This window comes from Eumetopias jubatus, unplaced genomic scaffold, assembly GCF_037043125.1.
Source record: "Eumetopias jubatus isolate StellerSeaLion01/CBP00866 unplaced genomic scaffold, mEumJub1_p1.0 scaffold_13, whole genome shotgun sequence".
NCBI classification, from domain to species: domain Eukaryota; kingdom Metazoa; phylum Chordata; class Mammalia; order Carnivora; family Otariidae; genus Eumetopias; species Eumetopias jubatus.
This window is the reverse complement of record NW_028274819.1, coordinates 41,136,892-41,162,515: the sequence shown is the minus strand read 5'-3', so window position 1 is coordinate 41,162,515 and position 25,624 is coordinate 41,136,892. Positions and strand designations below refer to the sequence as shown.

Here is a 25,624-nt window from a genome sequence, read left to right as displayed (position 1 = left end):
CACTTCCCTAATTGCTGATAATATTGAACGTATATTCATGGGTTTGTTTTCCATGGTATATCCTCTTTGGTGAAGTGTCTGTTCAAATCTTTTGCACATTTTAAATATTATGTTGTCTATTTTATTGAGTTTTGAGAAATTTTTGTATATTTTGGATACAGGTCCTTTATCAGATACAAGTATTATCTCCCAGTCTGTGGCATGTTTTTTCATTCACCTACAAGTGTCTTTCAAAAGGACAGAAGTTTTTAATTTTGGTGGAGTCCAATTTATCAGTTCTTTTATGGATCATGATTTTGGCGTTCTATCTAATAAACCTTTGCCTAGTGCAAAGTCTCAAAGATTTTCTCTTATGTTTTCTTCTAGAAGTTTTATAGTTTTAAATACTACTTTTAAGTATATGTTGCATTTTAAGTTAATTTTTATAAATAGTGTGAGATATGGGTCAAGATTCTATTTTTTTTTTTTTTTTTTTGCATATGGACACCTGTATGTTCTGGCACCATTTGTTAAAAAGACTATCCTGCCTCTATTGACTTGTCTTTGCACCTTTGTAAAAAATCAGCTAACCATTAATGTTACTAATGGACTCTTAATATTGTTCCATTAACCTATATATTTATCTTTTCACCAGTGCCACACTGTCTTGATAACTGTTACTTTATTATTAAATTTTTATTAAAATCAGGTTGTATGAGTCTTCTTTCTTCCTTTTCAAAATTATGTTGGTAATTTTAATTCTTTTATCTTTCCATATAAATTTAGAATCAGATTTCTATAAAACACCTTGCTGGGATTTTGATTGGAATTACATTAAATATGTAATTATTTAGGGGAAGAATTACAACATGAACATGAGTGAGATTTCCCAATCCATGAACATGATACATCTTTTTGTTTAGATCTCCTTTGATTTTTTTCCATTGGTGTTTTGTAGTTTTCAGTGTAAGAATCTTGCACATATTTTGTTAGATTTATCTCTAAAAATGTCATATTTCTGATCCTACTGTAAATAATTTCTGTTCTTTTTATTTCACTTTCCAATAGCACATTGCTAATACTGATTTTTGCATTTTCTAAAAAGGAATTGCCGTTGGGTTTTCATTTAGCTGATTGTGTATACACATGAGTTTTGCCAATTGATCTCATATCTTACAGCCTTGTTGGTTGTAAACTCACTTATTAGTTCTTGTAAATTCTTCCAGTTTTTCTACATAGATGTTTATGTCTTTTCTTCCTTTCCAGTGGGTATTCTTTTTATTTATTTTTCCTGCCTATTGTACTGGTTAGGATCTCTAATACGATGTTCAGGGAGTGAGCACTGACATCCTTGTCTTGTGTCTGATCTTAGGGAGAAAGCATTTAGTCTTTCACTATAAAGCATGAAGTTAGTTGTAAGCCTTTTATAGATATCCTTTATCAGGTGATGAAAATTTTCTTTTATTTGTAATTTGTTGAGAGTTTTTTATTACCATGAACAGTTGTTAAATTTTGTCAAAGCTTTTTTTCTGCATCTATTGGAATAATCGTATTGTTCTTTTTCTTTAGGCTTTTTCCTCCAAAAATCACAGTATTGGAGTTTACTTAAAAAAGGAAAGATTTTCAAATTTGTTTTAAATAAATAGCTTACAAAGAATAGTAGTTATATTTAGAAATCATTTTTTAAAGATTTATTTATTAGAGAGAGACATGGGGCAGGGGCAGAGAGAGAGAGAGAGTTAGAGAGAAAATCCTCAGGCAGACTCCCTGCTGAACGTGGAGGGCTTGACATGAGGCTCCATCCCAGGACCCTGAGATCATGGTCTGAGCCCAAATCAAGAGTCAGACGCTTTACCTACTGAGCCACCCAGGCACCCCATTAAGCTCATCATATACTCTTGCTGTCTTTTTAATGTCCATAGGATCTGTATCCCTGTACCCTATATTATTCCTGATATTAGTACTTCATGTCTTTTCTTTTTCCTGACCAGTCTGGCTAGAGGTTTGTCAAATGTATTGTTTTTCTCAAGGAATGTTCTTACTGGTTTTCTCTGTTGTGTTTCTGTTTTCTATTTCATTAATTTTCTCTCTTGTCTTTATTATTTTATTCCTTTTGATTCCTTTGGGTATAATTTATTCTTCTTTTTCTAGTTTATTAAGGTGATAACCTAGGTCACTGATTTGAGACCTTCTGCTTTTTCTATTATAAGCATCTAGTGCTATAAATTTCCCTTTACATACTGACTTAGCGGCATCTTAAAAATTTTGATATACTGTGTTTTCATTTTCATTAAGTCTAAAATACTTTAAAAATTTCCTTTTGATTTTCATTTGACCCATGGATTATTTACAAGTGTTTTTCTTTAGTCTCCAAATATTTGGTGATTTTCCAGCTGTCTTTCTGTTGTTGATTTCTAATTTAATTTCATTGTGTTCAAAGAACGTATTTTATCTAATTTTGATCCTTTTAAATTTAATGAGACTTATGTAATGTATCAAAATATACTCTATCTTATAAATGTGTATTCTCTTGTTGAATGAAATGTTCTATGAATGTCAGGTCAAGTTCACTGAGAGTGTTGTTCAAGCCTTCTAAATCCTTATTCATTTTCTACTTGTTCTATCAATCATTGAGAGAGAAATTATTGAAATTTCTGATTATAATTATTGATTTGTCCATTTTTCCTTGGAGTTTAATCAGTTTTTTATTCACATATTTTGGAATTCTGTTATTTGGTGCATAACATTTAGGATTGTTATGCCCCCTTGTTGAATTAACTCCTTAATCAGTATGAATTGGCCTTTTTATCCTGGTTAAAGTCTTTGTTCTGAATTCTGCTTTGTCTCATTTATCTATAATAGGGACTCCAGTTTTGTTTTTTGTTTTTTTTTTTTGATTAGTGTTAACATGTATATGTGATGTATATATCTAAGAGAAATCTTTTTCCACACTTCTTCTTTTAACCTATTTGTGTCTTTTTATTTAAAGTAGGATTTTGTAGGGAGGGAATAGTTGGGTCTTCCTTTTCTCTTAGCCAATCTGCTAATCTCTGCCTCTTAACTAGGAGATGATTAGACCATTTATATTTAATTTGGTCATCCATATGATAAGATTTGTATATAACATAATGTTGCCATTTGTTCTCTATTTGTTCCATCTGCTCTTCATACCCCTCCCTTTCCTCTTTTTCTGTCTTCTCCTGGGTTATTTTTAATGATTCCATTTCATCTCCTCTGTTGGATTATTGTCTATATATTTTACTTCTATATTTGTTATAAACTCCACAGTACATTATGATTTTTCCTTAAGCAGTCAATTATCTTTTAACACGGTTTTTTAAAATAAGAAAAGCTTATATTATCCACATATTTATCATTCCTGGTATCCTTTATTCCTTTGTGTAGATCTGGATTTCCATCTGATATCACTTTTCTTCTGCCTGAAGGACTTCTATTAACATTCTTATAGTACAGATATGCCGGTGTCTGAAAAAGGTGCTTTTTCTTAAAGATTTTATTTATTTATTTTAGAGAGCAAGAGCGGGGAGAGGAGCAGAGGGGGAGGGAAGGGAAGTGGGAGAGAATTTCACACAGACTCTGTGCTGAGTGCTGAACCTCATACAGGGGCTCAATCCCACAACCCTGAGGTTGTGACCTGAGCCAAAACCAAGAAGTGGATGCTTAATGGACTGAGCCACCCAGGTGCCGCCTGAAAAAGTTTTGATCTCACCTTCATTTTTTATTTTTTATTTATTTATTTATATTTTTATTTTTTTTTAAAGATTTTATTTATTTATTTGGCAGAGAGATACAGAGAGAGAACAAGTAGGCAGAGAGGCAGGCCGAGGGAGAGGGAGAAGCAGGCTCCCTGCCAAGCAGGGAGCCTGACGTGGGGCTCGATCCCAGGACCCTGGGATCATGACCTGAGCCGAAGGCAGCCGCTCAACCGACTGAGCCACCCAGGCGCCCCTCACCTTCATTTTTTTAAAGATACTCTGACTGAGTGTAGAATTGTATGTTGACTTTAATTTTTCTTTCAGTATTTTAAAGATTTTGCTTCACTGTCTTTTCTTTTTGAATTGAGGTAAAATTGATATAACATAAAATTAATCATTAATCACCCTAGCCCCTGTCAACCACCAATATGAATTCTATCTATAGATTTGCTTATTCTGGATATTTCATATAAATGGAGTCTGCAATATGTGACTCTCTGTGTCTGGCTTCTTTCACTTAGCATAATGTTTCTGAGGTTCATCCATGTTGTAGCATCTACTAGTACTTCATTCATTTTTATGGCTGAATAATATTCCATTGTGTGCATACCACAGTTGTTTATCCATTCATTCATCACTGGTCTTTTGGGCTGTTTCCACCTGTTGACTATTGTGAATAGTGCTGCTATAAATTTCTATTATCTTTCACCTTGCTTATTTCCAATAAGAAATCTGTCATTATGATATTTCTGTCACTCTGATTCTTTCCCTACATAGTGTGTCTTTTTTTTTTTTTTTTTACTCCTTTCCAATTTTCCTTCTATCACTGCTTTTAAGCAATTTGGTTAAGACATGACTGGTAATTCATTTCTCTTTCAGAGACTCCAATTACACATATATTAGGCTAGTTAAAGTTGTCCCACAGATCACTTATGTTCTGTTCATCTTTTTTTCAGTCTTTTTTTCTTTCTGTGTTACATTTTAGATAGTATCTATTGCTCTGTATTTAAGTTCATTAATATATTCATTTATGGTGTCTAATCATCTATTAATCCCATCCAGTATAGTTTTCACCATAGACATTAATTTTATTTTTCATCTCTAGAAGTTTGATTTGGGTCTTTTTGTATCTTCCATATCTTGCTCTAAAAATCTTGTTTTCCTTTACTTTTTTGAAAATATGGAATATAGTTTTAATGATTATCTTTTTGCCCCTATTTATCATTTTGGGTCATGTTTATCATGTTTATCATTTCTGGGTCAATTCTATCATGTTTATCATTTCTGGGTCAATTTTAACTGATTTTTCCCACTTCATTATGGGCTGTACTTTCCTGCTGCTTTGTGAGACTGACGATTTTTTTTTTATTGGATTACAGACGTGAGTTTTGCCTTGTTGGATGCTGGGTATTCTTTTCTTTTTAAAAAATATTCTTGAGTTTTGTACTAGTTACACTACTAGAAAAAGTTCAATCCATTTGAAGCTTGCTTTGTTGAGTGGAGCCTATATAGTTTTATCCTAAGACGATTTTATTCTATATTTTTTATTCTAAGTAGTGATTCCTCACTACTGAAGAAGTAGCTTTCTCATACCCTACCCTAGATCTTATGTATATTTGCACTGTAACTAGTGGTGTCTCTAGCTATTCTTAGCCCAGTGTGAGACCTGGGAATTTTTCTGTCTGCTCCTTTCAGGTGATTGTTTTCCTGGTCTCAAGTAGCTTTCCCACCTGCATACACTGGTCAGTATTCATACACAGGGTCAGGACAGGGTGAGAGAGGGAATGTCTGCAGAACTTCTGAGCATGTGTGCCCTCTCTCTCTCACTTTCTCTCTCTCCCCCCTTTTTCTCTTTCTCTCCCCAGCTCTCTTCCCTTCAGCATTTTGTTCTGCAAACTCCAGCTGTCTTGGCCTCCATGAACTCTCAACTCTTGTCTCACGAACTCAGGGAGCCCACCAGGCTCTCCCTGGGTTCCTTCTTCCTTTCTGCTCCGTGGGCTGGAGACTTCCTCTAAGCAATAACTAGGCAATCATAAGGCTCACCTCATTTGTTTTCCCTTTCTCAGGGAGATCATTCTCCTGTGCTGCCAACTGCTCAATGTCTGAAAACTATTGTTTCATACAATTTGTCAGATTTTTTGGTTGCTTAACGCAAGAGGGTATATCCAGTCCTTATTACTCCATCTTGATCAGAAGCTAAAACCCAAGTCCTTAGTTTTGAAAATGTGTCCTTTGTCTTTACTTGAACTCAGGTTTCTGTGAACACAAGTGAGGATCCCTGGGCTTCAGTGTTCATTCCCAGAACTAGGAGACCACTCCAGGTTCATGCAGCCCCATCCCCTCTCTGCACAACTAGGAAGGCTCAGGCTGAGAGCACGAGGGATTTCCCAAGGTCAAAGTTTTCCAACACAGAAATTCCTGTCCTGGATAATTTGCAAAGTGATTAATAAAACAGTGATTCTTGTAGGGGAGGGAGGTATAAAGTCATTATAAATATTTTAAGATTCTAATCTTTTCATTTCCCATTTCTACAAAGTAAAACTAATAATCCATAGTACGTAGAAATTTAACCTTGTCAATATGTAGTAGAGGTTGTAGCTTTGAATGTAAAGTGTTTGAGAGAATTAGGGTGTGTTGCATATTTAACAAACATTGATTGAGACCCCAATTTATGTCAGGCCCAAAGGCAGGTGCTGGAGATTCAAAGGTGGATCAGCCAGAGTGTCTGGAGGGCAATTTGAATACATGGTCAAAATGGTGCAGATGTATGAATGCAGATTTATGTGTGTATGGAACACATAAGAAACTCAGAGTCCATCTGGTGCCTCGATGAGGGAAACAAACAGATTCTATCTTAATGGCCAGCATAGAGATGAGGAGGCCCCAGAGAAGGGGTGCCCAAGATAGAGGCTGGAGACTTAGGAAAAATCTCCCAGAAGAAATGATCTGAGCAGAATCAGGAAAGAAGAGAGGATTAGAAGGCCTCAAAGTGTAACATGTGTTTGTTTGGGCACAGGGATGTAGCCTGCTTCCCATTGTTATATTTTTTGTTTCATCATTTTGTGCTCATAAAAATGGTTTCAGAATTCTTTGATGTCACTTGGACAGTGTCTTGGCCACATGTGCCTGAAACAGAGACTGTCACATAGCTTGATACTGTTTGTTGGATAAATGCATGGATACATGGATGGATGGGTGGATGGATGGAGGGATGTATGGACAAACGGACAGACAAGCTGTTCTCACACTGAACACTCTCCCCCCCACAAGGTGACTGTGGACTCACAGCCTATCTGGCCCCCTATGAGCAGACACGGATTCAGAATTGAGGACACAGGCCACATGTATGTGATCCGGACGCCGTCGCACATCCAGATCCAGTGGCTCCACAGCTCAGGACTCATGATCCTGGAGGCCAGCAAAGCCAGCGAGGCCCAGGGCTATGGCCTATGCGGTGAGGTGGGACCCAGCTGGGGGAGAGGGGATGCTTCTTGGGTCCACCTCTGCCCCTAAACACAGGTTGCCCTGTGTGAACCCAGGGGAAGCTGGGACAGAAGGCCAGGCCAGAGGTGGAACCAGCACAGCTGCCAGGGCACAGAGACCTAGTGTCTGGTGTTCTGGGGCTGAAGCTGCCAGCAAGGAGATGGCACAGAGCTCTGGCCTCGGCCAGTTGTCACTTTAATTGGGATTGTTTGTCAGCTTCCCTGATAGCTTCCTAATACCAGATAATCCTTCCTGTCTGCATAGGCCTGGGCACTTCACAAAGCACTTCCACACTCTGATCTCACTTATTGCAGGTCATCCACACAACAGCCCTAAGAGATGACCATTGAACTTAAGAAAGAAAGGGGGCTCAGAGAGGTTAAGTGGCTTGCCTCAGCTCACACAGCTGAGCTGCCACAACACTTAGAACTAGGCTCTTCAGACCACAGCATGACTGCAGGAGCATGCCCTAAGGGACTGGATGTATTTTGATAAGGAAAAGGGGTGCAGGGGGAGTCTGAGTGTGGACTGCTGCTCCCCCACAGGGAACTCCGTGACAGATGGCCATGATTATGATGATGGAAGACATAGGAGCACTTACGTGTTCCATAAACACATAAATCTGCATTCATACATCTGCACCATTTTGACCATGTATTCAAATTGCCCTCCAGACGTGAACTAACACGTGTAAGTCTGCTCCCTACTCATTACTTACCATGTACCAGTCACAGGATAGATAGTAGGCAAAACAGACAAAATCACTGTTTTATGAAACTTCTGTTCTTACTGACCTACTGATACAAGCATCTCTCTTTACATGCACACACGTACACACACACACACACACACACACACCCAGGACCACCACCACTCCACCATCTTTTTCTCACCATTTCTTGCTTCTCCTGTTTATGCCTGGCAGGCAGTGCTGTGCTCAGCAGTAATCTCCTCCCTAGGATACCTTCGTGACACCCTTCAGTGACTCAATGCCAAGACCAAAAATGCAACCACGGGGACCACTGATAAAATCTGAAGGTTTTGTAGTAAATCATGCTTTATATTCATGAAACTGGTGGCTGGAGGTATGAGAGCAGAAGTCAGCTAGTTTACCTCTATTTTATCCAAACTAACGCTTAGTGTCCCAGACACCCTGCTGGGCAACCGGGGGACTACTGAGAAAGTGAGAAAATGAGTCTAAAGGAAAATGAATCTTTGCACTCAGAGCAAGACAGCCCAGCAAACCAAAATCCCTTCTACAGAACTGGGAAGGTCATGGACGTGTGCATCTGAAGGGCTCTTGAAAGAAAGACTTCTGAGAAAGCGTTTCAGGCAGAGGGAGCAGCATAAGAAGGTCAAGGGCACGAAGTGTGTGTTTGGAGCCTAGAACGTGAGAGATGAAGCTGGAAGTTAAGGTCATGTTAGAAGCTGTGACAGAGAAACTTCAGCCCCACCCCCATTTCAGTGCCTTACAACCTGACAGAAGTTTATTTCTGGCACACACAAATTCCCAAGCGGGGACTCCTTCCATCTCGTGGCTCTGCCATTCTCAACACAAGCTTCCAGCTCCACTGCAGGAAAAAGAGTCAATGAGTGTTCATGGACCGGGCCCCACCGTGGTGCCCTCAGCCCCACTCCTGTCCTGTTGGCTGGGCCTCAGCATGGGCTCCCCAGCCCCAGGAAAGCCTGGGGAGAGTAGGCTAGCGAACTGCCGGGGAAGAAGAGCAAACAGGTGTTACACTTAGCTAGCAATCTCTGCTAAGGCAGATTTTTTTGGAATAACTTTTAATTTTCATACGATGTCAGAAATAGTATAAAGAACTCTCATGTATTTTTTACTCAGATTTACCAAGTGTTCACATTTTGCCCCATTTGCTTTTCCTGCCTCTGTGTGTGTGTATAAAACACACACATATGCCTACATACATGTTTGCATGCTTATATACATATGTGATTTTTATATATGCACTTTCCTATGTTATGTAATTCATATATATATATATATATATATATATATATGCATTTTTCTGAGTGATTTGAAAGTATGTTTGAGACATTATATCCCTCTTTCTCTAAATACTTTGGTGTGTGTCTCCTAAGAACGATGACATCTTCCTACACAGCAGGTTTCTTAGCTTCTCTGTGCCTCATTTCTCTCATCTATATATAAAAGGGGGATAATAGTAATACCAGCCTGAAAGAATTGTTGTAAGAAATATGCAAAGTGACATCTGGGGACCTGGGAGTGGTGGTGATAATTACAGCTATTGGGATAATCTGCCCCCCTCTCCAGGTATCTGTGATGGGGATGCGGCCAATGACCTCAGCCTGGAGGATGGCTCTGTGGTGGGTGAGGCTGAGGACCCTGCTCCCTTTCTGGACAGTTGGCAGGTGCCCAGCTCCCTGACCTCGGTGGGCCAGACCCGCTTCCGCCCGGATAGCTGTGCCACAGCTGACTGCTCACCCTGCCTTCGAATGGTGTCCAACCGCACCTTCAGCGCCTGCCACCGCTTTGTATGTACCAGCTGGGCCCAGTGTGGGGGGGCCTCCCAGGCCAGGAGTGGCAGCACCCGCCTGCAGAGGGCAGCTCCCCAGAGGTGTTGAGCCTGGGACCAGATCAGGAGTCTTCAGAAGCTGGTTGTTGCCCCTGCGCAGGGCTGGGGGCGGAGTGTGGGGGGAGTGGGCCGGGCCCTGGGATATGGGGAATGAGGGTAAGCAGCACTGTCGGGTGCACGTGCCCAGGTGACCCCAGAGTCGTTCTGTGAGCTGTGGATCCGGGACACCAAGTACGTGCAGCAGCCCTGCGTGGCACTGACGGTGTACGTGGCTATGTGCCACAAATTCCATGTGTGCATCGAGTGGCGACGCTCCGACTACTGCCGTGAGTCAGGGACCGAGTGGGAGTGGGGAGGATGGGCGACTCCTCCATTGCTTCTGAGGCTTCTGCCCCTCTTAATTATTCATTCATTCATTCACTCATTCATTCATATTAATAATTCAATAAATATTTTATAAATACATCTCTAAGCAAACGAATACAGTAACAAATTTATTTTTATTATAATTTAGATTAATAAGTCAAATGAATATTATCTGCTTACTATTTAATTTATCTGAATCTACTTGCCTCATTTGCAAAATGAGGAAAGTGATAATAGCTCCCCCTGGGGTTGTTTTGAGGGTAACATGAGGTAATGTGTGCTGAGGGCCTCACGCAGGCCCACCACATGGTTACCATCCAGGAAGTGTTACCTTTCTCTTAATTTCTTGGTCATCTTTCTCTTCTTTCAGTCTCTCCCCTCCTTGCCTGAGGGAGGGAGATCCACCCCCTCCTCACTCCGTTAGGTTTGCATTTGTGGGGTAGACAGGGGTGGACTGGCCTAGGGCAGTCTGATTTATAAACGTGGACACATCCAGATAGGCCAGAAGCAGCTCACAGGAAGACCACACCTAGAATATGACAGGTAAGAGATGAAAAGACAAAGTCATCTAGAGTAGTGTTTTTCACAATGTGGGTATGAAATCAACTTTGGGGGTCAGCACCATATTAAAAATATGCAACAGAATAGGAAATGCTAGTGTGTACTGTACCTAGAAAGAGTAAATATTGTTTTGTGAAAAATTTTGCTTCAATATATCAGTAATGCTCTAAAAAAAGGTAATATCTACATCTATATCTATATATCTGTATATCTCTCAGTAATTCTCAATCAATCTCAGCTACCCTTTAAAATCACCAGGGAACTTTGAAAAGTATGAATGCTGGGCCCCACGATAAGAGATGCCAGTTCAGTTGCTCTGAGGTAGGATCCTGGCAAGGGTATTTGCAGGCCCCCAAATGATTCCTTCCTCCGTAAGGACCCCTGTTTGAGGTTTGAGGACCACTGTTCTGCATGCCCATGTGTATTGGACCACAGTGTGAAAATCTACTTTTTACCATCAAGAAAATTTGAAAACACTGATCTAGAGCAAGGATTTGGCAAATGTTTCCTGTAACGGGCCATATAGTAAATAATTGAGGCTTTTGAGGCTTTATGGTCTCTGTCAAAATTACTCAGCTCTGCCCTTGGAGTGCTAAAGCAGCCAGATACGATAGGCAAGTGACTGGGCGGGGCTGCGTTTCAATAAAACTTTATTTGCAAAAATACATAGGAGGCTGGATTTGGCCATGGGTTGTACTTTGCTGCCTCCTGATCTAGATAAGGGAGGCAGTGACACCAAACCCCTTTGCACTCTCTGCTGAGGCACAGATGATGTTCTGAGGCCCCTCCTCACTGCCTGGGGTCTGAGCCAGGCCTGGTGCCCCCTGTGCCCCTGCAGCCTTCCTGTGCTCCAGCGACTCCATATACCAGGCATGTGTGGCAGCCTGCGAGCCCCCTGAGTCATGCCAGGATGGGCTGCTGGGCCCGCTGGACCCAGAGCAGTGCCAGGTGCTGGGCGAGGGCTGTGTCTGCTCTGAGGGCACCATCTTGCACCGGCGCCATTCGGCGCTCTGCATCCCCGAGGAGAAGTGTGGTACGTCCCTCCAAAGCTGACCTCACACTAGAGTCCCCTCATCCCACCTGCCACCCATGGCCGAGGCCCCTCTGCCTCCCTCCAGGTCTGCTTTGGGGATGGTCAGTGTCCCAGGGAGGGTCAAGCCCGGGACGGTCTGGGTCTCCCCACCCGCCTCAGTGCCCCGTGCCCCGCCATGTCCCCCAACTGCAGCCTGCACTGACAGCACGGGGGTGCCTCGGGCCCTGGGGGAGACGTGGAACAGCTCCCTCAGTGGATGCTGCCGGCACCGGTGCCAGGCTCCCAACACCATCGTCCCAGTGGACTTGGGCTGCCCAGGGCCCCGCCCTGAGGCCTGCCCACGTTTTGGGGAGGTGGCCTTGCTCCTGCCCACTGAGGATCCCTGCTGCCTGGGGACGGTTTGCGGTAAGTCCTACCGTTCACTTCCCTCGACCTCAACCACAAGATGGTCAAAAGGCCCCAGCTCCACCTGCTGACCTTGATGAATAGGACAAGGCCTGGGAAAATGAAAGGGTCTTATGGGGGGTGTGTTGTGAGGCGTGGAGAGCCCCGCCTAGGGGACAGGAGCCCCCCTCATGAAGCAGTGTGGGTAGGGCTTAAGGGCAGGCAGCCTGGATGACTCTTCCTCCACCGCTTTGCCGCCTCGTGACCTCAGCCGATGATTTAACGTCTTCTGTGCCTTAGTTGATTCTGCAGTAGCATGAGGTTGATCATAGTCCGCACTCTCTGGGTTGTTGTGAGAATCTAGAAGTTGATACTGATCTAGGACAGCTGCTGGTACGTGGCCCATCTCGAGGAGTATTAACTACTAATGCTCTTCTGTTGAGCCCTGGACCTTCTGTGTGACCCTCAGAGGCCCCTTCCAGGAACGTGGGTCCTGGGGGGGATGGAGGGAGAACTGAGGACAAGCTGTCTAGGTGCTGGGCAGTACTGGAGGCTGGGGGCGGGGGGAGTCCCAGCCTCCAGGTGACAGGCCCTGTGGCCCCTGGCCCAGTGTGTAACCAGACTCTGTGTGAGGGACTCGCCCCTACCTGCCGCCCAGGCCACCGACTCCTCACCCACTTCCAGGAGGACTCCTGCTGCCCCAGCTACAGCTGTGGTGAGAGGTCCTGAGGAGGGGAGCACAGGGGGAGGGGGAGTCCTGCTGCTGGGGGAGGAGAGCTCTGGGGACTGGGTTCTGGCTGGGGATCGGGGCAGAGCCGGCGTCGGGGCTCAGGCATGGCCAGACAGGGTCTGCTCCCAGCACCCAAAACTTACGTTCTGTCTTTTCTGCAGAGTGTGACCCAGCCCTGTGTGAGGCAGAGCTGGTCCCCAGCTGCCGCCAGGACCAGATCCTGATTGCGGGCCGCCTGGGGGACTCGTGCTGTACCTCCTACTTCTGCGGTGAGTGGACGTGCCAGCAGATGTCGGCATGCTCAGCTGGATCCCAGCCATCCCCTTCCTCAGCCATTTCCCGGGGCTGCTGGGAGGAAAGGGTGGGGGTCTCCAGGCGGACTGGGCACAGGAGAAGGGTGAGAGTCCTGTTCAGAACAAAGGGAAGGAGGAAGAGGAAACCAACCAGGGCTTCACCCCATCCGTTACTAGCAGGAGGAAACTGGTGTGTGTTCGGTGTAAGACTTCAGGTAGATAGGAGGATGTAGATTCTTGCTCCAGGACAGGCCCCATGAGGCCATGAAAGACTACTTGAGTCCAGCTCCTGTCACAGCTGGGTTTTAGGTACCCCCCCGCCACCAACCCAGCAACCTGCTCTGTACCAAGACCCCATGAGGGGGACTGCCTGTGATGGCCGTGGCCCCTCTCCCCCTGCTCAGCCTGTGGCGACTGTCCAGATCCGATCCCTGAGTGTCAGGAAGGAGAGGCGCTCACCGTGGACAGGAACACCACAGAGTTCTGCTGCCCTCTGTACCAGTGTGGTGAGTCCCAGCTGGACACGGGGACCTCACCACAAGGGGCTCCAGGGACATTTATGTGCCACGGGGGCCCCTTTACAGTGTCCTCCCTCGGGACCGATGGGAGTTCAGCAGGGAGCCCCAGGGAGCCCCCAGGGAGTGAGCACGGAGTAGCCAAACCCGTGATGGAGGAGGACGCTGGGCCAGGCCGTGGCAGCCGGATGGTGCAGGGTCCAGGCTGGGACATGGATGGCTCTGAAGCTTTAGGAAGAGGTTCCCTGTCCCCTCCCTCGGAGCCCCCCAGGGCCAGGGGGAGGCCTAGGTTGAGGCCACCCTAACCCTCCTAGCACTGATTCACAGTCCTCATTCTCTGGCCCAAGGCCCCTGCTTCAGGGCCCCTCTTGCCCTGTTTTACCCTGGCATCCGCACATGGAGCCTGCATCCCAGAAGACCTTGCATCTCGAAGCCTTGGAAGCTCTTTTGTGTTGCGAGCAGACCCTTCCTGATATCCTTAAAGGACATAGTACCTTAATATAGTGTGTGCTGTGTACCTAGTGCCTTAATAGTACCTATTAAACATAGTAGAGCCAGCATCAGGGACTTTAAGAAAACCTAATGGATGAGAGTTAACAAACTGTTTGAATTTAAAGATGACTCCACTTACACAAACTGCGCACTGATTATAGGAAAAATGTGAGTGAACAGTGCACAGAGCAGCATAGGTGACTACTATCTGCCAGGAGACCCCAGGGGCAACCCTGACGGCTTCAATGTCAGAAACCAACTTTGGAACAGTGTAGACTTCCATGGAGCGTGCCCAGATGAGCTGGCCACACTGCGCCAGTTGGCTCCACCTGGGGCCTCCGACGCCACTCGTCCCCAAGCGTTCACAAAGCTGATCTGAGCAGAGGGTCAGCATCCTTCCTCTCCTCTCTCTGTGTGTCTCTTCCTCTGTCCTCTTCGGCCTCCCTCTCTTGTTCACATATCTCTCTGTGGTTCTCAGGAGGAAGCCTGGAAATGTGGAATGAGGACAGGCACGGCCAGCGAGTCATGGTTTCGCATTCCCAGTTCTGCCATTTACTAGCCGTGTGGCCTGGGGCAAGTCACTGACTCTCTGAGCCAAGGTTCCTCGTGTGTCCAATGGTGCTAATAATACGTACCTTGAGGGGTCTCGTGAAGACGAGAGATAATATATGTGAAGTGCCTGATGGTCCTTGGCATACAGTAGGTGCTCAATAAAGGGAGACTACTGATATTACTACTTCTCCCAATCCTCATTGTGCTTTTATTATAGAAGCACTATATACACCTCATAGAAGGTACAGAATCCAAGTAAATGCAAGCAAGTGAAAATACTTTCTTCCTGCTTCCTAGCTGTGCCACAGTCAACACGTTAGAATATATCCTTCCACATGTTCTCCATGCCTTTGTATGTGTAATGTGTTTCTAACCAAAATAAGCTCACACTGTACATGCTTTTTTCAATTTTTTATTTGTTTCATTGTTTGTATTAAAGTTAATTGATATACAATGTTTAGTTTCAAGTGTACAACATAGTGATTCAACAAATGTACACATTCCTCAGTGCTCATCGTGATGAATGTAGTCACCATCTGTCACCACACAGTGTCATTATAATATTGTTGACCATATTCCTTGTGCTGTACTTTTCATCTCTGTGACTTATTTATTTTGTAACTGGAAGTTTGTATCTTAATCTCCTTTACCTATTTCACCCATCCCCCCCCCCGACATCCACCAGTTCGTTCTCTGTATTTGAGAGTCTTCTTTGTTTTGTTTGCTCATTTGTTCTGTTTTTCAGACTCCACATATAAGTGAAATCTTATGGTGTTGGTCTTTGTCTGACTTAGCATAATGCCCTCTGGGTCCATCCACGTTGTCACAAAGGTGTACCTGCTCTTTTTTAACCCGCTGTTTTCGGTTAATGTTAATACATTTTCAAGTTATATCATACCCCATCCAGGGTTTTCCTGGTTTGTCCAATCCAGGACCACACATTCCTATTTTGTCTCCTAGATAGCTTTGAACCTAGCATAGGTGCCTTTTTCTGCATGACACGAAATTATAGTTTGGGCTGGGGTCCCGCAGAAAAGTTCCACCTTCTGGACTTATCCATTGCTTCCTCTTGGAACTGTTTACCTGGCTCCCCCCATCCTCTGTGCCTCCTGTAAACCAGAAGTCAGATCTAAGACTTGGTGGACATAAGTTACAAGCGTGGGGCTCGACAGACACGAGCTTCACCGTACGTCACATCATGAGACACAGACTGACTGGTGGAGACTCTGTAACTGAGACTAACGTGGGCCCTGGATGAGGGTGGTGACTGTTGGATGCCTCCATCTTGCATTTACATTTTTCCTCCTTCAACCAGAAGGGAACCCATTACTTTGACACTAGACAAAGGCCCTACTCCCCCTCCACCTCATAATTTTTTGAGACATCAGTTGATAATCCTTACCCATGCATATATATATATATATATATATATGTATATATATGCAAATATATATATATATTTTAGTAAACCAGATAAGTCTTACCTTTTTCAAAACCTCCCCTTCAGTGCTGCCCCTCGTACCTCCCCTCCCCACCCCAAAGTTGTTCCCGGGGGCAGGGGTCCCTCACTCCTTGCCTCGTCCTCTCAATGAATGAGAATGACTGAGGAACCCCAAACTAAGAGGGGCTGCCTGAAGACTAGGAAAAAGAGAAGGTGCGCCCTGGAGTCTAGCACCCCTGAAGCAGAGCAGACTCAGGGTGGGCCACGAGGGTATGGTTTCCACAGGGTGGGCAGAATGGTGTTCTCCTCTAGAGGGAACCGTTCCCGGCAGGGGAGCTTGCGCTGGGCACTGGCTCCCCTCTGACCCCTACTCTTAGGATGACACAGAATCCAGGGGAGGTAAGGCCCCATTGAGTGACTTAAAGACTTTGACCCTGTCCTATTGCTAATGCCTCCTCAGAGTAGAACTAAGGCTTCCAGAAGTTGTTCAAGGGGGAGACTCCAGGAGCCCATGCTTATGCCCTGGACTCCAGTCCTGGAGGGTGTCTAAGGACAGTGGGGGGCGGGAACCCAAGGAGGAGCCAATGTTGCATTTCTGGGGGTCTCTGCTCCAAGGTATCTGCAGCTAATATGTCCCCTGCCTCCCCTGGCTCACAGTGTGCGAGAGCTTCCGCTGTCCCCAAGCGCAGTGTGGTGTGGGCACCGCCCTGGTGGAGGTATGGAGCCCAGACCGCTGCTGTCCCTACAAGTCCTGCGGTGAGTCCCTGGATGGGGATGGCCCTACCCAAAGGCGAAGATCCAGGGCCCCTGCGAAGAGGGGGGCAGGGGAGGAATGGGGTCCCCCCACTGTCAACCTGCTCACATTCTAGCCTTCCAGAATCACCAAGACTGCCTTCCTCCCCCTGGCATCTGATCTCTGGGGGCTTAGCTTTCCTACACCCTTTTCTCTCCAGGATGAAAGAAGGAACAAAATCAAGTTCCCTGTTCCCAAAAGGTTTTTCCATCTAAAAAAAAAAGTCTTTGTTGCAGCTGTCTGTTAGTAAACATGGTCTTTGTTAAAATTTACCTCAAGCCCCTTTGGGCGCCTCCATGATCAATAATAAACACCAGTAAACTTTATGTAAAAATGTTATTTAAAAACAGTTGAGAAAATATTTTGCATTTATTTCACTTGTCTTTTTTCCAGTCCTCCAATGTCAACTTCACGAGGGCAGAGATTTTAGTCTGTTTTATTCATTGCTTTGTCCCCAGGGCACAGAAAAACCTCCGGCATAGGCATAGAGTAGGCGCTTAAAACTGTTTGCTACAGGAGTGAGGGACCCAGGAGAGTGTTTTCACAGCCGCTCCGACCTTGCGCTCTCCTCCCGTGAAGCTAGGGCGGGTGTGTCTGTTAGGTTTGCTAGCTCCCCCGCAGCTCCTTGCTGGGATATATATTTGGGAAAGATAGATGGTCAGAAGTTTCACCCCTGCCATGTGAAGAGGCCCCACATCTGCTCTAGAAAGGGCTCTCCGGAGGATGGAGGACGAGGCAGGATGAAGTCCAGATGACAAAGGGAACCTGCCATTGGTCTGTCTGCCTGTTCAGCCTCACCCGCCTCTGGAGTGCAGCTTAGAACTAGGACCCACCCCTGCACCCCACCTGCCCTACCAGAGGTGGGGAGGGGGGAGCCGCAACCTCCATGCCCAGCGAGGCTGGAGGAAGGCTGAGATTTTGGCTTCTTCCCTCCAACCCCCACCCTGACTGGGCCTGAGCCTGGGCCAGAGGAGGGGCCAGAGGGAGCGGCCTGGGGGTGCAGGGAGACTTCCACCTGGACGTCTCCCAGTGAGATGGGTCCCGGCCCGTCCTGTTTTTCAGAGTGTGACTGCGACACAATCCCGGTACCCCGGTGCCACCTGGTACGGAAACCCTGCTTCTCTCCACTTTCTGTGATCTGCCTCCCCCTTTCCTTTCCACTCTGTCCCATCCCCTGGAGACCCTAGTCCTTTAATGTAGTGCAGAGAGCCTTGTCCTAAGCTCCGCTTTCTGAGCACAGTGTCGGCATTTACAAAGTGGGCATGCTCAGGCTTCAGCATTGTGGTGAGCAGGTACGAGGATGGTGATGATGGTGGGGGTGGGGTGGGGGGTAGGGGTGGGGGGGGAGATGAAGATGATGGTGATGAAACTCATAACGGCAGCTCATGTTTACTGAGAGCTAACTATATGTCAGGAACGTTCCTAGGCCTTTTATGTCTGTTGTCAAATTAATTCTCATGACAGCCCAATGAGGTTGATTCCATGATGATCTCAGTTATACAAACAAGGAAACTAAGGTTGAGGTCATGAAGCTAGTAAATCACAGTCAGGATTAGAACCCAGGAAATCTGACTCCAGAGGCCATGCCCTTCACCACCAGGCTGCACGGCCCTGAGGGAAGGGAAAATACTTTAAGAAATGTGAAGTTATGTTAAAAAGTTTTTTCATCATTTTCTGGATTACATATATTGTCCTCACCCCCTCTCCCCCAGCACACATTTCCTCCTTTTCTCCCCCTCCCATCCTTCCTCTTCTCCCTTCAACTGGTGAAGGAGGCGGGCAAATGATATAAGCCATGTAGGGTTCTTGGTTGGCAGCCATGCAATGGTCCCTTGTTGAGGTGGCCAGTGAGTGCTTGGGGCGAAAGGAGAGCCCTTAGGTCCTGGGAGAGGACGCTGGGGAGTGATCCTCAGTGGGGAAGCCACGCATTTCTCTCTTGGCTGGGGAGTGACTGAGCTGCCCGGGCCTCCAGGGCCCCCAGGCCTGGCCAGCCCCCTGCCCTCCCACTGCAAGGAGGCGACTGACAAAGGCAAGGGCCCTGGGGCGGGGGGCAGCCTGCTCCCAAGGGCGGGGCTGGGCTTCTGCACCCTGGGGTGCTCATTGCCTCTGCCCCACCCAGTGGGAGAAGTCCCAGCTGGACGAGGAATTCTTGCACAGCGTGGAGAATGTGTGCGGTTGCGCCAAATACGAGTGTGGTGAGTGGGGAAGGGAAGCCCATGGGGTAGAGCCAGGCTGGGCCGGATGTGGCTGCCGGGCTCTCTCGGTGACTGTGGCCATTCGGCTCGCCCGTGCAGCCAAGGCCCCCGTGTGCCTGAGCCGCGAGCTGGGGGTGATGCTGCCGGGCCAGACCGTGGTAGAGCTCTCGACAGATGGCGTGTGCCACACCTCGCGCTGCACTCACGTGCTCGACCCTATCACCAGCTTCTACCAAATCAACACCACCTCTGTCCTGTGTGACGTCCGCTGTGAGGTGGTAGGTGCGGGGCGGGAGAGGGGTGGCCAGGGTCAGGGGGGCTGTCCTGGGGGACCCTGGGTGATCCAGGAGTCAGAGGAGCCTCAAGCTTTCTATACATGTCTGAAGAGTAGGCCTGGGGGGAGGGGCCCTTCAGAGACCCCTGTGGAAGGCGCTAAGCTGCGGCTGGGTTGGGAGAGGCCAGGAGGGGAACAGCAAGAGTGTGGGTCTGGCCAGGGCGGGTGTCTCACGGAGAGAACACATACTGATGAGGCACCTACTTATGACTGGCACACTCGTTGTTGCTCTGTGTGTGTGTTTGTGTTGCTACCCTTTGTTGAGCACTTCTGCATGCCCAGCATCTAAGAGAGTGACTGGCTTCTAGTAAAAGCTAATGAGGGTAGGGGGTAGAATTATTCCCATTTGTCAAATGAGAAAGCTGAGGCTTAGGGAGGTCCAGTCATTTGTCCAAATTCCCACAGGGACTGGGCCTCAAACTGAGGTCTATGTACAACCAGAACGAGCACCCTTAATCACCAGCAACGCTACCTCTGAAAGGGGTGGAAATGTTCTTCGTCCACGGGGGTTGGGCCTAGGAATTGCTGTGGAGGAGGCTTAAGGGAGAAGTAAGGTTGACCTTCCTGCCTGAGATGAGAGGCTGGGAGCTCCCTTTCTGAGAGGGGGGGCCTTCTCTGGGCTTTGGGCTCAGGGACCTCAGACAGTAGGAAAGGCAGGAGGATGGAGGTGGGCACATGGCTGAGGCCTCTCTCGTCCTGCCCTGTCCTGCAGAACCAGGAGTACGAGCACCCACGGGACCTGGCGGCCTGCTGTGGCTCCTGCAGGAACGTGTCCTGCCTCTTCACTTTCCCCAACGGCACCACTTCCCTGTTCTTGGTAGGCAGCCCCCTAGCTACCCACCCGGGGAGGCATGCTGGGGGGCAGCCAGGACGCAGGGCGAGGCGCAGACAGGGCCCCTGGCAGTGCCGGGTCCTGGGCTGCACCCGTGTTCGGAGCCGTGCCCTATCAGTTCCCTCGGGCCATCTGGCCACGAGTCCCCCTCGCCCACCTCTGTGCTCTCTAGCCTGGGGCGTCCTGGATCGCAGACTGTGCCCGCCATCACTGCAGCAGCACGCCCCTGGGCGCCGTGCTCGTCCGCTCACCCATCAGCTGCCCCCCGCTCAACGAGACCGAGTGCGCCAAGGTCAGTGCCAGCCCCACCCCCCACGGCATGGCCTGAAGCCAGGGATATCGGCCGCCTTACTGGCAGGGGGCGTGGGTCCGGCGTGCAGAGATGAGGGAGGAGGGGTTCCCTGGAGTCCATACGTGCCCTGCCACCCCAGCTCCACATCTCTCCATGTAGTCCTGCTCTGACCACATCACTCTGCACGTCCTCACACATCACATGGCTGCGCACGTATGTGCATAGACATACGTCCTCACATGCACACCAAATGGACAGTCAGTCCCTCACACACACCACACACCGCACGGGGCCGTTAACACCTCGGCCTGCCAGAGCACACACCACGCACCGTCACACACCAGGGCACACACACCACACACAGCACACCGATGCCCAGTTCAGGCCTGGGATGGTCTACCGGCACTGTCACTAACCAAACCAGCACCAGCAGGGACAGCTGTCACTATGGGCAGACCTCACAGGCAAGGATATCTGGAGGGTTGGGTTATTGTTGCATTATTGAAGTGCCTGAGATTAATACTGGACATTGAAAGATTTCTGATCTTACCCAGAAAACAAATACGCACATTCCCAGTCACACTCACACACTCACAACACAAAATCTCACGTGTACACACACACGTATATGCTCATAAAATCACATGCATATACACACACTTATTGACAAAAAATTTGTCACATCATTGTTTTATCCATTTCATAAAAGAGGAGGAGGGCTGTAAGGGATAATCACCCCCATTTTCAAGGTGGGAAAACTAAGCCCAGAGGAAAGGGGTGACTTATCCAGGGCTGACCCATCCCCAGCACCCCTCCCCTCCCCGACCCTCTGTGCAGGAAGCACTAATGAGAGAACAGGGTGGGGCATGAGGGAAGCTGCCACTGGAAGGATGGGGGGCCCACACCATCTTATCCAGCCTGCAGTCTTACTGGGGCCACAGGCCGCCTTCGTGCCGGTGTCCCAACCAGCCAGCTTAGCTCTCGTGGCTCTCCCATGGCCAGCCCAGGGGCCCCTTCTCCCTCTGGCCGGGGCCTGATGGATGGCAAGGCCTGGCGCTCCTCTCCCAGGGCATCACGGGAGAAAAGGAGTCACTCTTGCACTCTTGCTGCCCCTTGCTGGGATCTTGGCTCCTGGCTGGGATGGGCTCTCCCACTCACCTCCTCTCCTCTCCCTCTAGGTTGGGGGCTCAGTGGTACCTTCCTTAGAAGGATGCTGCAGGACATGTGAGTGAGCACGGTGGAGGCCCAGGGGTGAAGGGGGACACGCTTCTGGTTGGGGGACAGGGTATCGTGTCAGGGCTCAGAGGGCCAGGTTCCTGGCCTGGCACCTCCAGTGGTGGTTCTTCAGGGGTTATTAGATGAAGGGATAACGCCCCTACCATGGGGCTCATGGCACCGGCAGAGATATGCAGATGGGCAGAGACCATGCTCATGTTCCTATCCCAACAAAAGGCCTCCGCTTCTTGATGGAGACAGGGGACGTCCAGGAGGTCAGTAACTCACCAGCTACTCTCCCTCCTCCTGCCCCTGCCAAGACCCCTAGCCCAGAAGTCCCCCAAGTGAATTCTCCCTATGGTCGGGACCCCTGTCTTGGAGGTGCCTCCTGGGTGGGACTCAGGCCCACAGGGTCCCTGACTCAGTCTGAGTGAGAGTTCTGTGCATCCGTCCTCACGCCTGGCCCCTGGAACCTGCAGCCCCAACCACATCTGCATGCATGTTCCAGTCGGCTTTAGGACCCTTGCCTACAGGCCTTGCCTCGCCCTAGGGTCCTCAGACTGGCCTGGGAGGGATGTAGAATTTGGGACCCTTTTATGTCCGCCTCACATTTTCTGCAGGAAAGCTGGGCTCAGTGCCTCATGGGCTGATCTCTGACCCCAAATTCATGTTTCCTGAATAGTCCATGTGCTCCCTTGTGACCTGCGACCCATGTCCCTCTCCCCAGGTTTCCTGGGGACCCCGTTTCCTGTGGTCCCCGTTAGCCCCGCCTCTCCTCCACGGGTTAGTGTCCACTGCCACCCAGGTACTCCTCTCGGAAGCCCCCAGGACTGTAGGCATGCAGCCGCGTTGCTGTTCCCAACAATGTCCCTTCTGCTAGGTGGCCCCAGCTTGGGGTGGGGGGGAGGGGCCCCCGCTCCCTGCCTCTGGCAAAGGCCTTTCGGCCAAAAGTGCATGCTGGATAGTGAGCCTCACCCCCTGGGCTTGCGTGGGAATGCTTCAGCGGTGCCCACTCTCCCAGAGCACATCAATGCCCAATGCTGCCACCGCTTTGCTCCCACTGGTAACTCAGCTGGTCTCGGTCCAGGACCCCAAGGGCCATAGCCAGGACAGCCCTTGGGCCTCTTGCCTCCTAGAAGCAGAGGGGGAGGAAAATGTGAACTTAGCTCCGGCGAGGAGTCCTCCAGCGGGTATGGTGGGAAACCCACTGTGGTGAGGCCCAGAGACCAGAAGAAAGGATTCCACCCCATTTCTGGCAGGCACTCTGGGGTGACAGAGCGAATCTGTGCATCAGGCAAATATTTACCGAGCATCAGTATGCCAGGCGCTGTTTTAGGCACTGTAGACACAGCATAAATAAGGCTTCATGGAGCTGACATTTTAGTGGGAGAGACAGAATATTAAGTAAAATATATAATAAAAAGGATGCATCTGGTTTTATGGGGATTGAAACTTGATACAATTTGGGCGGGCCTCATTAAGAAAAAGAATACAGACCTACAAGTCCCATATCAGGGTGTGAAACTGAATATTTATTTAGAATGAGAAAAGAGCTCACAACAAGTTGAGGGAGGGGCTGTTCAAAAGGAGGCCCAAAGCTTCCCTTTCCCCAGCGTAACTACAGGTGTGTGTCTGAGGCCTTGGTGATGGTGCCCTGGATAGAAATAAGACAAGGGAGGGGCCAGGGAGGGGGCATAGGGTGGAGGGAGGGAGTTGTAGTTTCAGGCAAGGTGCAGGAGAGGCCTGGGGAGGAGATATTTGAGTCTGTGAGGGCCTGAATGGCCCTGAGGTGGCTTGTTTGTGGGAGGTGCAGTCCAGGCAGAGGAAGCTGGCGTGCTCATCATTTTCCATCCCTGTGACCACTGTGTGAGGTGGGCAAACCCCCGGCCCTGTCTGATGGATACGGAAACCCAGTGAGCCTGCTGTGTGCAAGCTTCTGCTAGGGACTGGGGTTTCCATACATTCAGGAAATTGCCGATTCTTTATCCTAGAAGCCCTCTCAGAGAGGAATGCTGAAGCTGAGAGAGGGGTGGGGACGGGACCAGGGTCAACAACAGGGGTTAGAGACACTGGGCCTGGGGCGGGGAGGCAGCCTGCCTGGTCTCCAAATCCTCCTCTTCCCTAGCCCAGAGCCCCTGAAGCCATGCAGACCTCATTCCCTGTCTCCCCTGCCTTCACCACCTCCCCATCTTTCCAGGGCACTGAGTGAAAGGCTTTCTCTTCGCTGGGGAGGGGCTCTAATGCATGGGTACTAACACCAGTACAGACGCCCTCGAGCATGACACTAACTGCCCCAGTCTGGCGCATCCTGCCGCCCCCCGCTAGCACTTCTCAGCCACAGCTGCCCCCCCCACCCAGGTAAAGAGGATGGGCGTTCCTGCAAGAAGGTGACCATCCGTATGACCATCCGAAAGAATGAATGCAGGAGCAACACCCCCGTGAGTGGCGCCCGCGTGGCGGCGGGAGAGGGGGCTTCGCGGGCTGGGCTACACAGTCGGTCTCACCCGCCCGCCCACCTCCAGGTGAACCTGGTGTCCTGCGATGGGAGGTGCCCGTCCGCCAGCATCTACAACTATAACATCAACACCTACGCCCGCTTCTGCAAGTGCTGCCGGGAGGTGGGTCTGCAGCGGCGCTCCGTGCAGCTCTTCTGTGCCACCAACGCCACCTGGGTGCCCTACACTGTGCAGGAGCCCACCGACTGTGCCTGCCAGTGGTCCTGAGAGCTGGGGGCCACCTCTGCCACCCCCACCTTCTGCTTCCAGCTGGCCCAGTGTGCTGGGGCGACGGGCCTGGGGGGCGCCGCAGGTGTGGAGAGCTGGGAGTGACAGGCAGAGGCACAGAGAGTGACTAGAAAGGGCCACACCTGCCCATCCTGGCTTCTTCTTCTGCCTCCTGCTCCTGCATACACGGGAAAGTGCCACACCTGTGGGCTCAGGGAACTCCACTCTGTCCTTGGCCGAGGTCTGGAATGGGCCCTAGGCCTGACTCTGGCTGCAGGGGGAGGGGGTGAGAGCTTTCCTGGGAAGCCAGGGCCAGAGCCAGACTCAAGACCACGGGCAGGGCCAGGATGTGGTGGCCCATTCTTTTTTGGCCCTTTCTACCCCTGGGAGAACCACAGACACAGTAAAGGGAAGGGAGGCTTTAACTGCAACACTCAGGCAGGACGACTTCCCAGAAGCAAAGAGGGTGGGTTCCTAGGTCCTTCCACCAACATCTGTGAGGTCAGGCCCAGAACCGGGGAGTGGGTTCAGTGACCTTCGAGTCCCCAAGAGGGATACCCTGGTATTCTGTCGTTGACCTTGCGGTTCAGGAAAGGATTTAGAAGAACAGACCTGTGCCTGCTCCATTCGCGCCCCCCTCCCGCCCTGCCGCCCCACGCCAGCCTTCCTGGCAGGCGAGCTGGCTCTTGTGAGGTGGAGGCAGGAGCCCCCAAGGGCCCTTGGTTTTTCATGGTACCTTCAGCCTGGAAGGGCAGCGCCTGGCTTTGCAATGTGCCTTTTCTCCAAGGACATAGCAGAGTTGGTCTCTAGAGGGGCCTGAGTGTGTTTTGCGGCTCAGCCAATTCCTAGCTCTCTGCTTTGTGGGACTGTTTAGCAGGAGCCCATCTGTCAGTAGAAAATGCAGGCCCTACACACGTACAACAGGTCTCCCAGCTTTCGTCAGAGCCTTGTCTCTGAACCAGAGTGTCCTTCTTAAAGCCAGGGCTAGGGTCCCCTTCACACCCCACTCTGCAAGTCACCTCCCATGCCACTTTGTGCTGCCGGTCCAAAGGGCATGGCCATGAGGTTATTCAGGCCCCAGCACTGCCCTGATACGTCTGGGGATGTGGGGCCGCCCTGGTGTCCCTAGGGTTGGGGTTA

At 49.1% G+C, this 25,624-nt stretch overlaps 1 protein-coding gene across 1 annotated transcript in view; it reads left to right on the top strand.

Moving 5' to 3' along the window:
- Window positions 1–24,484, top strand: part of OTOG (otogelin) — an 87,796-nt gene extending 63,312 nt beyond the window's left edge. The window contains exons 41-57 of the mRNA XM_028116769.2: window positions 6,966–7,149; window positions 9,472–9,692; window positions 9,921–10,059; window positions 11,499–11,693; window positions 11,886–12,098; window positions 12,688–12,792; window positions 12,969–13,076; window positions 13,505–13,606; window positions 16,758–16,856; window positions 17,956–17,996; window positions 19,013–19,088; window positions 19,188–19,366; window positions 20,135–20,239; window positions 20,427–20,546; window positions 21,725–21,770; window positions 24,120–24,199; window positions 24,284–24,484. Coding sequence (XP_027972570.2) covers window positions 6,966–7,149; window positions 9,472–9,692; window positions 9,921–10,059; window positions 11,499–11,693; window positions 11,886–12,098; window positions 12,688–12,792; window positions 12,969–13,076; window positions 13,505–13,606; window positions 16,758–16,856; window positions 17,956–17,996; window positions 19,013–19,088; window positions 19,188–19,366; window positions 20,135–20,239; window positions 20,427–20,546; window positions 21,725–21,770; window positions 24,120–24,199; window positions 24,284–24,484 — 2,214 coding nt within the window. The remainder of the gene's footprint in view (window positions 1–6,965; window positions 7,150–9,471; window positions 9,693–9,920; window positions 10,060–11,498; window positions 11,694–11,885; window positions 12,099–12,687; window positions 12,793–12,968; window positions 13,077–13,504; window positions 13,607–16,757; window positions 16,857–17,955; window positions 17,997–19,012; window positions 19,089–19,187; window positions 19,367–20,134; window positions 20,240–20,426; window positions 20,547–21,724; window positions 21,771–24,119; window positions 24,200–24,283) is intronic.
- The last annotated feature ends 1,140 nt before the right edge of the window (window positions 24,485–25,624 follow it).